Source organism: Neltuma alba, unplaced genomic scaffold, assembly GCF_004799145.2.
Source record: "Neltuma alba isolate B1F8T4 unplaced genomic scaffold, ASM479914v2 tig00002119_pilon, whole genome shotgun sequence".
Lineage (NCBI taxonomy): Eukaryota > Viridiplantae > Streptophyta > Magnoliopsida > Fabales > Fabaceae > Neltuma > Neltuma alba.
The window spans coordinates 20106-36913 of record NW_021632743.1 but is presented as its reverse complement, the minus strand read 5'-3'; the positions used below and the strand labels follow the sequence as shown (position 1 = coordinate 36913).

The 16808-nt window shown below is 32.9% G+C and overlaps 1 protein-coding gene and 1 long non-coding RNA gene across 2 annotated transcripts; one reads left to right on the top strand and one right to left on the bottom strand.

Moving 5' to 3' along the window:
- Positions 1-2481: 2481 nt before the first annotated feature.
- LOC114717131 (uncharacterized) lies at positions 2482-4281 on the top strand. Its single transcript, XR_003737686.1, has 2 exons — positions 2482-3834; positions 3911-4281. It is a non-coding gene; the product is annotated as an uncharacterized LOC114717131 (long non-coding RNA).
- A 5418-nt stretch (positions 4282-9699) lies between these two features.
- Positions 9700-11714, bottom strand: LOC114717123 (uncharacterized). Its single transcript, XM_028902217.1, has 5 exons — positions 11355-11714; positions 10815-11086; positions 10429-10634; positions 9959-10345; positions 9700-9872 (listed from the first exon to the last, which is right to left on the bottom strand). The coding sequence occupies exons 1-5, from the start codon at positions 11712-11714 to the stop codon at positions 9700-9702; spliced, it is 1398 nt and encodes a 465-aa protein (XP_028758050.1).
- Between the last annotated feature and the right edge of the window lie 5094 nt (positions 11715-16808).

The following is a 16808-nucleotide window of genomic DNA, read 5'->3' as shown; positions in this document are numbered from 1 at the left end:
TGGATGTACTTGCTCGGTGTGGGAGTTGGATGAAGCAGAAGGGCTAGCAAGAAGCCTACCTATGAAAGCTAATTCCATGATATGGCTGGTTTTACTGAGTGCATGCAGGATGCATTCTAATTTGGATGTAGCTGAGAGAGCTGCCAAAGAAATTTTTGAACTGAAACCTGATTCAAGTGCAGCTTATGTTTTATTATCTAACTTGTATGCTTCTGCAAGCAAGTGGAGCGAAGTAGCTAGGATACGAAAAATGATGAAACATAAAGGAGTTTCAAAACAACCAGGGTCCAGTTGGATATCCTTGAAAGGTTGGAGGCATGAATTCCTTTCTGGAGATAGGTCCCACCCTCTCAGTGAGAAAATTTATCAAAAGCTAGACTGGTTAGGAGTAAAGCTAAAAGAAATAGGTTATGTTCCTGATCAACAATTTGCTTTACATGATGTTGAAACTGAACAGAGGGAAGAAATGTTGTCTTATCACAGTGAAAGGCTTGCAATTGCATTTGGGTTGCTTAAGACTGTGGAAGGCAGTACAATAACAGTGATGAAAAATCTCCGTATATGTGGGGATTGTCATAATGCAATAAAGCTTATAGCGAAGATTGTTAATCGTGAGATCATAGTAAGAGACTCGAGTCGATTTCATCACTTCAAGGATGGCATTTGTTCTTGTGGGGATTATTGGTAATATACAATTTTGTCCTTCTAATGAGTACTGCAAATCTACTACCAAGGCATTTTATATAATGCTGGAAAGAGGCGTCACTATGGTGCTTGCATGTTGGTTTTCATGAAACTAAGTCTCTTGGACTTCTTTTCAGCCAGTTTAAAAGTTTTTGGAGGCTGAATTTGACATGAATACCACCACTTGAGCCAATGCTTCTGAGGCAATGAAAGAGTAGCCTAAGCTACATACAGAACTCTTTTCTTGTACTGGTGGAGTGGCATTTCTTTTGGGAGATGTGCTCCTTCAATCTCGATACAGGTAGTTCATATAATGGGTTAATAACCATAATTGCTTATCGATTTTCTCACTGAAAATGCATTTATTCAAATTGAGGCACTGAATGTAGTGTTATTCCTTGCTTTGCAATTTTGATTCATGGAATCAAACAATCAGTTTTTGAAAGTATTTTTTCTATATTTAAAGCTGTTCCTGTTCATTTTATGCTCGTAGTAGTAGCCAAATTAAGTGCTGAGATAGTTTAATGATTAAGTTGCAAATGATTGACACATTCGACAAATGGACTTGGAAGAAGCCCAAAAATGGGTGCTTCTATCATCAAAAGGAATGGGTTTTGGCTGCAGCTTAGTACTTGTCAAAAAACAGTATTACCTCAACTAAGGCATGTAATTGATCGTTGTTATTTCTTTTGCTGTATCAAAGCAAATACCTAATAAAATAGTAGTCCTGTAATTTGAAAATTGTGTGTATTCAGATACACCTTTGTCAGACCTCAGAAACGTTAATATGTTTGCTTTGAATCAATTGTGATGATTTGTCAGCTATAGTTGTGTTGTCATAACATTGTCAGCATTTATGGCTTTGAAGAGGCTTTTTGTGCGTGGCCTTACAAATGCCTTGGGCTTATGAGGGATGAGCTGGGGTGGGCTCTTATGGCCGAATAAGTTTTCATACTTTTATGGCCGAATAAGTAAATACCTAATAAAATGAAATGTACGGAACGATTTATTTTTATTATGAAGAATCTAGTATGGCTTTTGGTTCCCCTCCATGAACTTTTCTTTTGCATTGGCTGGTGAAATGCTCTACTGTTATCGCCTTCATATAGAGGTTACTTTCTATTAATGACGATCAGAAGAACTTTGGATCAACCATTCTTTTTGCATGCATTCTTTAGTGACATTAATTGTAATAGACTATGGGGATCTTTGCTTGTGAAGTGAAACTGATTCTGCTTCCGTCCTTTTGTGATAATTTTCAGGTTGTTGGTGAAGCTATTGGATGGTTTTTTTTCCCTTGTTAATTCTTCTAATATGCTAGAAAACCATTTGGGTTACAACAGAATCTCTTGCAACTCTATTTTCAGTGGCTTATGAGACGAAGGTAAATTTATATTTCTAGCTCTTGCTTTTCTTTCCTTTAAGAAGCTTGCCACGTTTTTGCACTTAACTGATTATATGTAAATTATTGACCAATAAAAAAAAAAAGCTCTTTATATAAATTAAACTGCAAATTCAAGTTAGACTTTCTGTGCTAGAGCCAAATCTTCGTGGGCTGTAAAAACTCATTTGTGCACCCTCTTGTATCTAGATCCTTACTTCTAGGCCTATTTGATTGCATCTATTGGAAGAAAATATCTTTCCTTTTTTGATACATAAAGGGAATATCTTTCTATCATGCAAAGAATGAGATATAGCATATCTGTTATTTAATCATAATCATCCTTTCTTTTTAATTTTTTAATTTAATGGATGAAAATATCTTTATCTATGTTTTAGCCATATCTTTATCTATGTTTTAGCTTTTCCATTCCATTTTATTTTACATATCAAAGCTGCGTGCTTGAGTTTTGCAGCGATTCTTACAGTAGCTTTTGAAGCAGATTTATTTAAAATGGAAAAAAAAAATTATAATGTATGATTTTCTAAATTCACCCACTGGAGACTTATTAACAATTAAGCAGTATACTCGTTTACACGTTCAAAAAAGTGTCTAGCCGTTTATCCATTATCTAGTTAGGTTTCAACGGTCAGGAGGAGCTACTCTATTGAGGTGGAACCCATTAATGAAGTTAGTGGAACTCCATAATTTCAAGACTCCTGGGGTACTACATATACATGCGAAAATCTGCTCATGCTATTGTTTGTCCTATATTTCTGAGATTTTTATGCATCTGGAGTTGCTCTCAGAGTTCCAAACAGCTTAATTTGTACATTTTCATGACCTTTTGAAACTATTGGCCTGTTTGTTTCACTTAATCATGGGAAACTCAATGGATTGTAATGATAGGGAATGGAATGTACTGTAATAATGTTTACATACTTTTATTTGTTATGTCATCAAGGAAAGATAATGCTTTGGTATCGAAATGTTTGGCTGGATTACAAATAACGTAGGAATAGATAACAACAAACCTAGAGACAAAATCACCCTTTACCAGATTATGCTCCTTGTATGTGGGTGTCTATATACATGACATGTGTACAGTGGCTTTGCTTTTATACTGTTGCAATCATGTTTATTTATCCCGTTAATTCTTTTCTCTCGTTAGCTTTTATGCAGGACATTTATAATTAAATTCCCTATGTAAATTCTCAACAAACTCCAATATTGAGTGGGCTACTGGAAGACGAGTCCTTCAAAAGCAAGCAGTCATTAGTTGGCTGCAAATGTTGTTGCTTAGATGTAATGAAATTTTGTATCTATGTTAAGTCCTTGCTTAGCATTAAATAATCTCAGCTTCAATTTTAGACACACGGTCTTTGCTCCAAATGTGATAGATCTTCAAATTAAGGCAAGCATTTATTCCTGAAATTTCCAGGTTGCTTCTTAATCTGAAAATGAAGAATGATAGTCATACAATAATTTTAGCGTCATCATATAACAATATACATTGACACATTAATAATAATATAAACACGGTTGACACATCTATCATCAAACAATTTATAAATTGAATCAAACCTTTTGTATTCCATGCCAGTAGTGACTCTTGCATCGCTCGGTGAAAATGGCTTTCGCAGCGTCTTTCATCCTTGGGCCTAACCAACAAGACAAGAGCAGCTGCTGATCCTCAAGTCGGTCTTTCGAGGGAACTGGAGAGTCACGAAATCGCCATAGATGAGCTCAACCATCTTCCATCTTCTAGGGTATCTCCTTTTTTGTGCTGCTTTTTCCTTTTTTCAATTCCCATTGCTCGTCTCCTAAATCGTTGCTCCAAAGCAGGGAACTCAGTTGATTTAGCCAGCGGAATTTACAAACATTAGGCTGTTAGGCTTCGGTAAAGTTTGGAAGAATTAACTTTTACAGTTTTGATACTTACGAGTCCAATGGAAGAACTGGCTGTTTAATCAATTTGTAAGCTGAATGGCAGTAGGCTTAGCTAAAGTTTGGGAGAACTAATTCGTAAACCTATATGGATATTTAATGGGATGTTAGATTTTACGGTTTTTCCTTTGAGTTACACATAATTTGTGTATGATATTTTTTTGACGGTTTAATCATGGAGCACTGACCTGTAAATAGAAATTTTCACTTTAGAGAAAATGACTGCAAACACCTTAAATAGAGGTATCTAATTTATTTCCAATGTAATATCTTTTGGATTTTATGAGTGGATTGAGAGTGCCGCTATATTCTTGCCTCTCCCTGTTATTGATGCAAGGGATCTTGCCATGCCTTCATGTAGCTAAACCAGTGAAGATATTTAGGGGCGTGGTGAAAACTATGAAACTTTCTTATTGCCCTGAATTTCCTATGTTGCCATATAACCCTCCGGTCCGCGATATATGTCCTATTCTCCCTACATTACCTGGTCCAAAATATAAATTCACTTTGATAATATTTAGACTATTTAATACTTTTTTCCTATTTTCCCTTTTGTACAATTGAATATTATAAGTAATTAATTAATTATAGTTGATATGTTCTTCACGTTAGATTTGGGAAGTTTTACAGATGTTTTATATCTTTAATTATGTAACTTCCATTCTACTACCAGTTTTTGTTTGTACGCCGTAGTTAAACTGGACCTATGTTGAGGACCAAAGAAGTGTAATCCATGAACGTGACCTGTTCCTCAAATTCCCTGAAATGGGGAAAACGTGTCTAGGGGGAAAAGAAAACGAATTTTCTTTATGCCATGTCTCAGTTTTGAAGGGCCCCCTTTGTCCTAAATTTGAGTGTTCTTCATGTGATGGTGGAGAAATGATGGATGTCTTGTGGGTATGTATTTAAGAGGGTTTTGTAGCACCTATCACTGAAGCCCTATTGCTTACTAAAAATAACCTATTTTAATCAGCACAAGATGATTATAAGCAATAGAATATAGATAACTGGTTGAAATGATAGCTCGTAACCTTGTCAATTTAGATGGCCGGTCACTTTGTTTTGTTCTTTTTGTCTGTTGGTCACTTCTTACCTGCTATGAATAATAGTTTTGTTTTGTTTTACGACCTCTTTCTTTTTAGTTATTGCTTTCTCTTCTATTTCTTGTTCTTGTTCTTTCTGTCCCTTGTGCTGGGGAAACATGCCTTCGTAGTAACTGACTAGGCTTGAGAAGACACATAAAGAACTTTAGGATTTCATTTTTCTTGATGCAGGCTGTCTATCAGAGAAATGGGAACTTATTTTTCCGCATAACCATCCAAAAACAACAGCAATGGAGCAGAATAAGAAATCATTACCATTTGACTTTGTTCTTTCCTTAAATAAAACCAAAATGCTTTTAAGTTGCCAAAAAGAAGTCCTGATAATATTTTCTCCGTACACTATTCTTGGGATGAAGAAGAACTTGATTCAGCCAAAGCAAAACTGAAAGCTCTGGATTCTTCCTCATGGCCATAGTGCTTACCCACTTTCTGAGCGTTGATTGTAAGGCATTGGAGATTCACTCGAGATCTGTGATAGTGTGATGTACTAGATTCTGTTAGTTGCATAAAATGCTTTCCCTTCGATGATTTAACTCTAGGCTACATGATGAATGTGTTGTGAATATATGAAAGGACCTAAAAAGATTTCCTTTTTGGTTTTTCAATTTCTGTTACAAATTGAGTTCAATTTATTCTATATTTTTCTTTATTCGTTTTTATTCTGTGCGCTCAATAGAACTTCAATATTTGATCAAATCGTCGAATCTAATAAATTAATAATAGCGTTCATTAGAGTTCGAAAGTATCCTGTGCCTTTCGGTCCTGAATGCCCTTCACAAAGTACTAGTACTTGGTACTTTTCATATAAGTGAGCCTAACAAAATTTGTCAGGTGGATCTCACCCCATCTGTCTTATCACTCTCTCTCCTGCACGAGAGAATCCGTACATGTTTTCATCCCCATTCGGACTGGATGCTGGACTGATGGCTTGCACTATTTTGCCTCCGCCAATAAACAGTGTTTTTCTCTTCATCATGGTTTTCCTTTTAGGCCCATGCCCTTGTAACTTAGTGGCGTCAAGCTCCCTTATATGTGAAAAAATTACGGGTTCGATCTCGCTTATAACCTTACATCTTTGGGTCTCTTTAGTATGAAGTATTGAAGATGAGAGATAGATATTAGAATTACAGCTAAGAAAAATCATTAAAAAAGTATTTTGTATGAGTAATTGTTTGTCATGTGGGATTAGACAAATCTATGAAGGTGAGGTTGGAAAATACCACTTTTTCTTATAGTATTTCCTAATCCCATATATATGGGTTTGTCTAATCTCACGTAACAAGTAATCTCTCATGCTAAATACTTTTTTAATAGATTTTTTTAATTTTAATCCCAATTCTTATCCTTCATTTTCAATGCTTTACATCAAATAGGACCTTGAGGAAATAGGTACTTTGTCAAAGAGGCCATTTATCCCCTTGCCCTTAGCCCCAACATGGCAACATCAACCACGTAATGTGATTCTATTCTTCACCCTTTTTTGGCTTTTCATCTCTCATTTTGGCTCTCTTACCTACCCTTTACTGTCACTACCTTGTGAGGTTGAGGATTCTATCAATCAATCAATCAATTATATTCTTGAAAACTTGTAATACCCGATTCGTTTAAAAACGGGTCGGATATGATATTATAGGATCCGAATATCTTTAATTAATGAGATTTAAATAACATCTTAATTGAGATTTGAATACATTGAGTTAAATGGGAAATATTATAAATAAATGCAATTTCAAATAGAGATTCAAATGAAGAAATTAATAATTAACTTTCAATTTGAATAATATCTTAATTGAAATTTGAATATATTAAATTAAATGAGGGGTATCATAATTAAATAGCATGTCAATAAAAAGCTTAAATAAAAAAAAATTTAAATTTTCATCTATTCGCCATAAATTCTGTATCTCTAATTCAAATTCCATTAAAATGAATAAAAAAAAATTCCTATTAGAAGTAAATTTTAAACTATCTTAAATAATGCAATTTATTAAAATTTTAAATATAATCAAATAGGTATAACATGAAGACATCCGAATATATTTAATTGATAAGATTTGAATAATATTTTGATTGGGATTTATGTATATTGAATTAAATGAAGAGTATCATTATTAAATGGGATTTCAATTTGAGAGTCAAATGAAGGAATTAATAACTAATTTTGAGTTTAAATGATATCTTAATTGGGATTTGAATATATTGAATTAAATAGAAAACATCATAATTAAATAATACGTCAATTGGGGGTTTAAATAGAGAAATAAATAAATAATTTTAAATTTTTATATGGTCTTCTTAATTTTTAAATCTCTAATTCCAATCTCATTTGAATGAACAAAAAAAATTACACTTCTATAAAAAGGGAATATAATTTTAAGCTGCCTTAGATAATACTATCTCCGGTCCTTAATATAAGACCTTGTTTGACTTTTATTTTGGTCCTAATTATAAGATCCCAATCCACTTTGTCTTTCATATTGATGCATTTTTTTTTAAGATAGTCCCTCTAATAATTGTAGTCCTAACCAATATAGTTGATTAGTAAGGATATTTTAGGAAAGACAATGCCTATTTATTACAAATAACTAACTTAACTTCTTTCCTTAATTTCCTCAAGTTAGTCAACTGGGTCTTATAATTAGGACCGGAGGTAGTACAATTTATTATCATTTAAAATTTAATCAAATATTTTAATCCGTGCATTGTACGGGAAAGAAATCTCTAGTTATGGACTAAAGTGGGACCTTTGAACTAACAAGAGGTCAAAAAAAAAAAAAAAGAACTAACAAGAGTAAAACAAAACACTCTTGCTTATTCGGAGTCTGAAATGAGTTGAATTATTTACTATTTATAGATTATGTATAATTATATTGCGTGTCGGATACCAGATTGATGATAGGTTTAATGCCTATGATTCGGAGTAAAATCTCGTCCAATAATTAATATGGTCTATCTCTTATTCGCCTTGTGTTTAATACTTGTTTTCCTGATCAAACCAAAACGTTCACATTGAAACTGAACTCTTTAGATTAAGCGGATGGTGAAAATTGGTTCAACAATATCAAATGACATGTAATATATGACAAACAACATTAGAGAAATCATAAATTACCCGGTTGTTATGAGCATCCTGTATAATTTATTCGCACATGCAGTTTGTATAAGGCAGAATTTCATTTGACGGAGCTAATTTCAGTTAGGTTTTTCCGAATTAAAGAAACCTCATTCAAGTCTTAAACGATTCTAATGAAATTAGAAGCTAAAGCGTTAAGATGCAAATCTACCCATAATATATTCATGAATGCACAACTTGCGTCATAAAATTCACTTGGATGTAAAATTGTCAATGAATGTTTCAAGAAGGTGCAAAGATGCCATGATTATTAAATGTGAAAGACAACCATTACTTTCCTCTATGTGGCAAATGTTTCACTACCACAAAAACAATTATTTTCGTCTGTTCTGGAAGCTTTTTTTCATTTGTTTCATAGGAAACATTGACAGAAGAGATGTAGATAGGAGATACATATTCGTCTATTATAAATAGACGAGTATGATCAACTCATACTCATCTGCTTCTAGGAACAAACAAGTATGAATCCATCGTACTCGTCTATTCCCAATAGAACGAATGAGCATGCTGGAACATACTCATCTATTCCAGTATGGTGATTCATACTCGTTTGTTCCCACTTGAGCAGATGAGTATATTATTTTTTTTTTTAAAAAAATAAAATTCATAATTGTACATACCATAGTTTTCGTTTCAAGCCTGCAAATGAAACTGAACCAAAACAAACTACAACAACAACATCAATTCAGCAGAGCCTCATTCAGGATAGTTTCCATACAAATCGTATCTTAATAACATCCTAAATAATAACTTATGAAAATAACATCCTAATTAACTCAATGAAGAGGGGAAAAAAAAAACTAAAGTCTCTAAACTATGCCTTTCAACCTCATGTATCATTTTGAGAGAAATACTCTTGAAGAAATTGTCCTACCAAACGATCTCGAACAGTATCAATGTCTTCATTAGTGTAGGGGCTGTCATCATCAAAAATCTGTAAGTTTGTAAATAAAAAATTTCAATTTAATCAAGGTAAGATAATTAAAAGAAAGCAAGAAATCAAATGAAAAAAATCAAATAATTATAATCAAACTAATTATTACCATCTCAAAATCTTTAGTACATCTAGACTCAATAATTTCATACATGAAACGGATAATATAGTATCCGCACTCTGTACTTCCTGGTTGCAAATGACACTGTAAATCAAAAGTGAATCAGGGTTATCAAACCGAGATACGAATCGTGTATCGGAAAGCCGGTTTTATGAATCTTAAATCATACGGTATCGTGAATCGTAAGATTCATGAACAATTATTAAGGATAATATATAAGTAATTTTCATATGAAAAAATATTAGAAGTTTGTAAATATTAGATGCTATACACTGTCCAAAAAAAATAAGATAGCCAACATATGAAATTTTAAACATAAATAGTCCCCAAAATCAATTCAAAAACCAAACTCCTAACTTAAAAAGACTAAAGTCACTAAACATAAAATTCAATTCATCATTCATCATCTCCAAGATCAATGTCACTCAATTCATGATCATCCTCCATTAATAATGTCGCTTCTTCATCGTCCTCCTCTTCCCCATCTTCAACATTATCTTCATTCTCATTCTCTTGTTCCACTATAGATTTCCCTTTGCTACTGATTTTGGCATTCAAATTTCTTGGACCTAAGGAAAAAACAAAAAGCTTAAATAAGTATGATTTTATATATTTAAACTAAAATCAACTTATGTTTAGTTTTAAAATATTATACCTCTCTTTCTTTTCTTGCTTGGAGCTCCTTCATCAAAAGTGAAACTCTCATGTATGTCCATCCATGACCCATCCACTAGCAAACATGGGTTTTCTTTTTCAGTGATCCACTCATCATCAAATTCAATATCTGATAAACAAATTGGATCATATGTCTCTCTTTTTTCCTCTCTAATCTTTTGTCTCATCTCAAGTTGAAGGTTGTACTTGACAAATACAAGTGCATTTAACCTTTGTTGTTCTAAGCGATTTCTTCGTTTAGTATGCACTTGATCAAATGTGCTCCAATTTCTTTCACATCCAGTAGCACTACATGTGAGACTCAAAATTCTCATAGCTACCTTTTGTAACTCCTTGCCTTCTCCTCCATAACTTTTCCACCAAAGAGCTAAAAGAAAAATAAAATAATTAGGAATGTTTTTCAAAATTTAGATTTATTATTAAGGTTAAAAATTAAATTCTTATAAATACTATAGACCAGAGAACGATACCATTGTTTTTTGTTTCTAGTATCTATTGCCATGCTCCTTCCAAAAAGTCCCTTGGCAGACTTGAATGCCTCAAGCTGTTGATCAACTAAAAATCTTGTCTTCCTATCCGAAATCATTTTCTCAATAGTTTCATATAAACCAAAATAGACTTCTTGATCTGCATTAAATTTTTCATCATAATGGAACCTAAAAAAATAATGAATACGTTATCTTTTTCTAACATACAATTAAATAATAAATATTTAAACTTTAAACTTTAAATTGTATAAAACTTACTTAGGATTAAGAAAGTAGGCAGCCGCATGGAGGGGTCTATGTAGTTGTAAATTCCAACGAGTATCAATAATCTTCCATATCTTTTTATACCTTAATTCTTTCTTTTCAAAATTATCAGCAATCTCTTCTTTGGCTCTATCCGTTGCTTCATAAATATATGGCATAGCAGGTTTAGAGTCACCATCTACAAGTCTCAAAACTTTTACAAGTGGACTCACACACTTTAAGCAATATTTGATGGAACTCCAAAATCTAGAATCCCCAAAAATCATGTCTGCCATTTGCTTACCGTCACTTTTACTAGCAAAAGAACTAGAAACCCAATCATCTGAAGCAAACATGGTTCGAAGAGCATTCTTTTGCTGCAATATGCAACTTAGTGTAAGATAAGCTGTTGCAAATCTTGTCACTGCTGGTCTAGCTAATTCTCTTCCTCTGGAATATTTTCTATACAAGTTAAGGACCCATGTATGCCTATAAATGAATGTTGTTATTTTCTTCGCATTGGTGATGGTATTATAAAATACTGGAAGTTGCCCAATGTCTTCAAGGACTAAATCAAGGCAGTGAGCTACACAAGGGGACCAAAATAATTTTTTTTCCCTTCTCTTCTAACATTTTCCCTGTTGCCATGAGATTTGAGGCACCATCTGTCACAACTTGGACCACATTATCCTCCCCAATTTCTTCAACTATATTGTCTAGTAATTCAAACATTTGTTTAGCATCTTTAATCACACTACTTGTGTCCACCGACTTTAGGAAAATAGTCCCACCAGGACTATTAACTAAAAAATTAGCAAGAGACCTCCCTTTTCTATCAGTCCAACCATCACACATCAAAGTACAACCCCATTTCTCCCATTCCCTCTTATACTTCACTAAACTTTCTTGAATTTTATCAATAGCTTTTTTCAAATGAGAAACTCTCACCTCATGATAACTTGGAGGTTTCAAACCCCTACCATATTCACCAATAGATTTTAACATTTGAATAAACAATGGACTTCTTACCAAGTTGAATGGTAAAGCATTACTATAGATGCATTTACAAATATCTTGAATTACTAACTCTCTATCTTTTACCATCTCATTCATCATTTTCTGTTTGATAGTTTTTGATGTCCCTTCCTTCCCTTTAGCATCTTGAGCAGTTGCTTCTTCAAATATTTCAACACTACCAACATCTTTATTTTTTTTCTCTATCTTCTAGCATTTTAACAAATCAATTTTTAACTTCATCAGGAACACTTGTATAGGTACTCACATTCTCTCTAGTTCCAGCCAAATGATGTTTCATCCTGGCTACCCCACCCCAACATTGATGTGAATAGTATTTGCATTTAACCATAAGTCTATGGGGAGGAACACTTTCACAATGTTTCCATGTAATGTCAGCTTCCTTTTTTTTCTTATTCTGATTCTGACTGATTTTTCCCACCAATATAATATCCAATAAAAAAATAGAGTAAAAAAAATCATCAAATAGGAGTAGAAGATTAGAGAAAGAACCAGCAAAGGAGAAGACTTCAATATTCAAACTTCAAAGCTTCCAAATTTCAGCCCCATGGAACCAGTAGAAGAGAAGAAAAAAAGCAACTAGCGTGGGGCACAAGATATGGAGTAAAACGTAAAAAGAAGAGCAAGAAGGGAATAAAAAATAGGGTTTGGCAGTTACTTCCCATATATAACCGAAAGAAAACAAAAAAATAAAAAAAAGAAAATAGGGGGTTTCACTGTGTCGGGTCGCACATAGATTCGAGTCGGATTTGCGCGACCTGACGTTGCCCAGAATCACACGATCCACCAACGTCGCACGATTCACGAGATTCTGGCCTGAATCGCGCAATTCAGGCTGCGATACTGATGCATTGAAGATACACTGGGAGATTCATATCTCCCAGTGCAAATTTTGTAATGAATCGTGCGATTCGTATCCCTAATCGCACGATTCTGATAACCATGAAGTGAATCACAAAGATAAATATACGTATATATAATATATGAAGTAATTGTTGATGAAATTGAAGAACTTAAATTGAAACACTTACTATTGATTTGTGCCAGGTCATCTTGCTATTTTTACCGTTACGCTTCCCACGTCGTATATAATATGTTTTCAAAGACCTATGACCAAATAAAAATGACCAGATATTAGAATAATTTAATGAAGTAATAAAATCATATATTAGATTATAAAAACTTACGTATTGAAAACACATTTAATATTTCCACTTGGACGACGACCCAATAAATCAAACCAGCAAATGACATTGTTTGTGAGGCAAGTAACGCACAATGACCAATGTTTGCTGAAATATTAAAAAGAAATGAAACCAATGAATTCATGAAAAATTATATATGTATAAATAGATATAAACTACTTATTGTTCAATAATTGGGGCAAAATAGCAAGATGATTGGGTTTCTCCAATTGTGTTATCCATGTATCTCATCCGCTTATCAACGGGGTTCTTCAAAGGTTGCAAAGTAGCTTGACACATGAATCCATATAAGTCTCCCTTTCCTATAGGAGTGCACAAGTTGTGGAAATAACTATAATCAAGTTAAAATGAATCAAAAATTATTTCATATGCATAAGTTAAAAATGACCAGATAAGATGAATATGATAGGCCCATGCTCGTCTGTTGGCCCCCAATAGACAAGTATGCACTACTAGAAAAAGTACATATAACGACGCAAAACAACAACTTAAGAAGAAAAACGCCGTAAAAAAAAAAGGTGGCATTTTTGTAAATAAATGCCACAACCCTTCACTTTCCACAGCGGTTTTCTAAATAATTGCTGTGGAAAGTTTCAAAATATACCGCGATAGGGTTGTCTTTTTCACATTTTCACAGTTTCATATGAGTGCGCTGTGGTCCCCCTCTATTCCACCACCACCAAACTGCCATTATTGGCCATTCCCTCTCCTTTCTTGCTGTTTAAACTCCTCCATTTCACTTGTAGTTGCTTGCTGCCATCTACTGCCGTCTTTACCGCCTATATTCTCACATTTGCATCTTCTCCACTAAGTGACTATCCTCTTCTTTCATTCTTTTCATTTTTTCTTAGTTTTTTTTGGATATTTTAACCATAAAAATCTATTGTATTTCAAATGGGTTGATTGGTTTTACATTTTGGATATCTTGTGTTGTTCATTTTACATTTTTTATGTGCTTGAGATGTTGATTGGTGGTATTTGGTCTTAGAAAACCTCAATTCCTTCCTATATACAGCATTAGAAACATATTTAAATGTTTAAAGTTGATTAGTTTTGAAGTTTTTTATTTTTTAAATAATTTTTTGATATTTATTTCAAAATTTTGGTATTTTTTGGTAATAAATTTGAGAATTTACTAATAAATAATTTGTTTAGTGTTTTGTGAAATTCTTTTTTCGTTATGAACTTTGATTGATGATAAATTGTTGTTTAAAATTTCATGATAAACAGATATCATTTATGTTTCCATTTTGGATTCAGAAATTTTAATCTTAAGAATCTTTATTCATTAAATTGGTTTAACATTGAATTGTTACTTTTGTTTTATTTGTTATATTTCTTCAACTTTATCCTATCTTTGTTTATTACATTGTTGGTTTGGTTGATTGATTGATTTGTCTATTTTTTAAATGATTTGGGATTTGTAATAGGAAAAATTAGAATGGACGACCTGAAGGGAATAATATTTTTAGAAAAATTTATTTCTTTAAGTATGTGTTTTAATTTATTTTTGCAAAAAGCTAAAGTTTATATACAAATCTAATTTTATTTGTTCTATGACATTAAATTAGAAGCAAGTGTTCCAAAAGAAATTATATTAAATTAATTTAAAATTTTTATAAAGCTTTATGCATGTTGAAATATGTTATGAAGAATAGTTTTGATTTAAATTAAAATAATAAAAATAATTTATTATTAACTATTTTACAAAACTTATATATGTTTGTCTGATTATATATTTTTATTGACATTTTCGTTCATTCACTATGTATGACTATTTTTTTTAGAAATTACTTAATCTAACTTTTAAAAGTAATTACAACTATGCTTATTGACTCTGTAGAACAATCAATCGTAGTTGGATAAAAGCTAAGAGAATTAACAAAGAATATGAGGATGGTGTTGAAAAGTTTTTTGAGTTTGCTAAGAGAAATGCCCTTAGTAAAAGAGATGGATTGTATTATTGTTCTTGTGTCAAAAGTTCAAACAATAGTCAACGGAGTATTCTTGAGATAAGAGAGCATCTTGTTTGTGATGGGATAAATTTACGGTATACAAATTGGATATGGTATGGAGAAATGAGAAAGACTACAATGTCTAGAAAAGAGAAAATTGTGAATGAAGACTTTGGTGATAGAATTTCGGATATGTTTCGTAACATATGGTCTGAGTCTTCTACACAGTTCTCTCCCACATGTGAAACCTTGTGTAGTGATGCAGAGACGTCTTTGTACCTAGAGTGTAAAGATGATTACATAAGGTTGACAACCGTGTTGAAATTGATGAAGTTGAAGACAAGAAATGGTTGGATTGATACTAGTTTCACAAAATTGCTTGAACTGTTGAGTGATATTCTTCCAAAAGGGAATTCACTTCCAAAATGAATGTATGAGACAGAAAATTTTGTGTCCAATGGGTTTGGAATATGAGAAGATACATGCGTGCTCTAATGATTGTATATTGTTTAGAAATGAGTATGAAGGGTTGAATAAGTGCTCTAAATGTGGGACTTCAAGATACAAAGTTAAGAAAGATAATGGTGATTATAATGAGATGATCAAAGGTCCTCCTTTGAAAGTTCTGTGGTATCTTCTAATAATATCATAATTTAAGCGTTTATTTGCTAATGCCACAGAAGTGAAGAACTTGAGATGGCATCCCGATGAGAAAAAAGAAAATATGTGATGGAAAGCTTCGTGTCACACCCTGATAATTTTATTCTAACTGATGAATGATTTGTGACTGATTAAGGCCAAGTAGTATAGTAGACTGGTAGAGGATCCAGGCTATGAGGAAAAATCAGGATAGGGACATAACGGTCATTTCTGAAAAGATCAGTTAAAGAAGGGCAGTATTGGAAATAATGTCCAAATTTCCTGAAAAATTCCCAGAAAATCATGAAAAATAGAAAGGAGGGTACAGAATAATGTTTGAGGCTTAGAAGATGAATATGAGATTAAAAATAATTTATCAGGAAATTATTTGTAATTATTGGAATTTTTGGTTAATTAAGGAAAATTAGCCAATTTCCATTATTTAAAATATATAGAGGCCTCAAAAATTCAAGGAAAAATATGGATAAATTATGTGACATATTATCCTAATTTATAAAATTATTTCCCACCTTTGGATGTACAAAGGTTAGCTTAAAGGATATTTATTACCGAATTATTATCGGTAGAATAGTGATTTTTGACAGAATAAAATTTAGAAAATTATAGAGGGAGATAGAACTTGAGAAAAATCATGGATTACCCTTGGAATGAGGGGAATTTAATGAGGTGTTGAAATCGGAATTTTGTGACAGTAAATTGGACAGGATTGCTGGAAAATCGGGCCGGAAATACACAAATAATCAGTGGATTGCACTGATTATTGGATGAGTCATATTTTTTCCAATATTAAGAGCAATAATTCGGCCAAAATTAGAAGGAGAGGACAAAGTTGGAATTTTCCACATTGTTCAAGGGCATAAAGGGAAATAAGAGACAAAATAATAAAATAATATTTATTTTCCACATGAAAATCACATGGTGATTAGGTGTCCCTACATGTGTCACTTTCTTATGGTGAGTGCCCTAAGATTTGTCCACGTGTAAAGTAGAAAAAAATGAACGGCCGAGATCGCATCTTTTTCCCGAAGGGCATTTTCGGCATTTTGAAATATCAAGGCCTATAAATACCCCCCCTTTCATGAAGAATTCGGCCAAGAGGTGTTTGTTGGGAGAGAATTTTGTGTTCTTGAGTTCTAGGAGAGAGAAAGGAAGAAAGAAGAGAGAGAAAGAGAGACAGCAAGCTTAATCACCTCTAATCGCCGATTAAGCGCTAATTAAGGTATGTTTATCTCCCTAAGTGTTAA

Bases quoted from the DNA above. Each gene is read 5' to 3' on its own strand.
- LOC114717123 (XM_028902217.1), bottom strand. From the start codon at position 11,714: ATGTTAAAATCTATTGGTGAATATGGTAGGGGTTTGAAACCTCCAAGT. The intron at 10,346-10,428 runs GTATTTATAAGA...TTTTTCTTTTAG, and splicing joins GTATCGTTCTCTGGTCTATA to CTCTTTGGTGGAAAAGTTAT. The intron at 9,873-9,958 runs GTATAATATTTT...TTTTTTCCTTAG, and splicing joins AAGCAAGAAAAGAAAGAGAG to GTCCAAGAAATTTGAATGCC.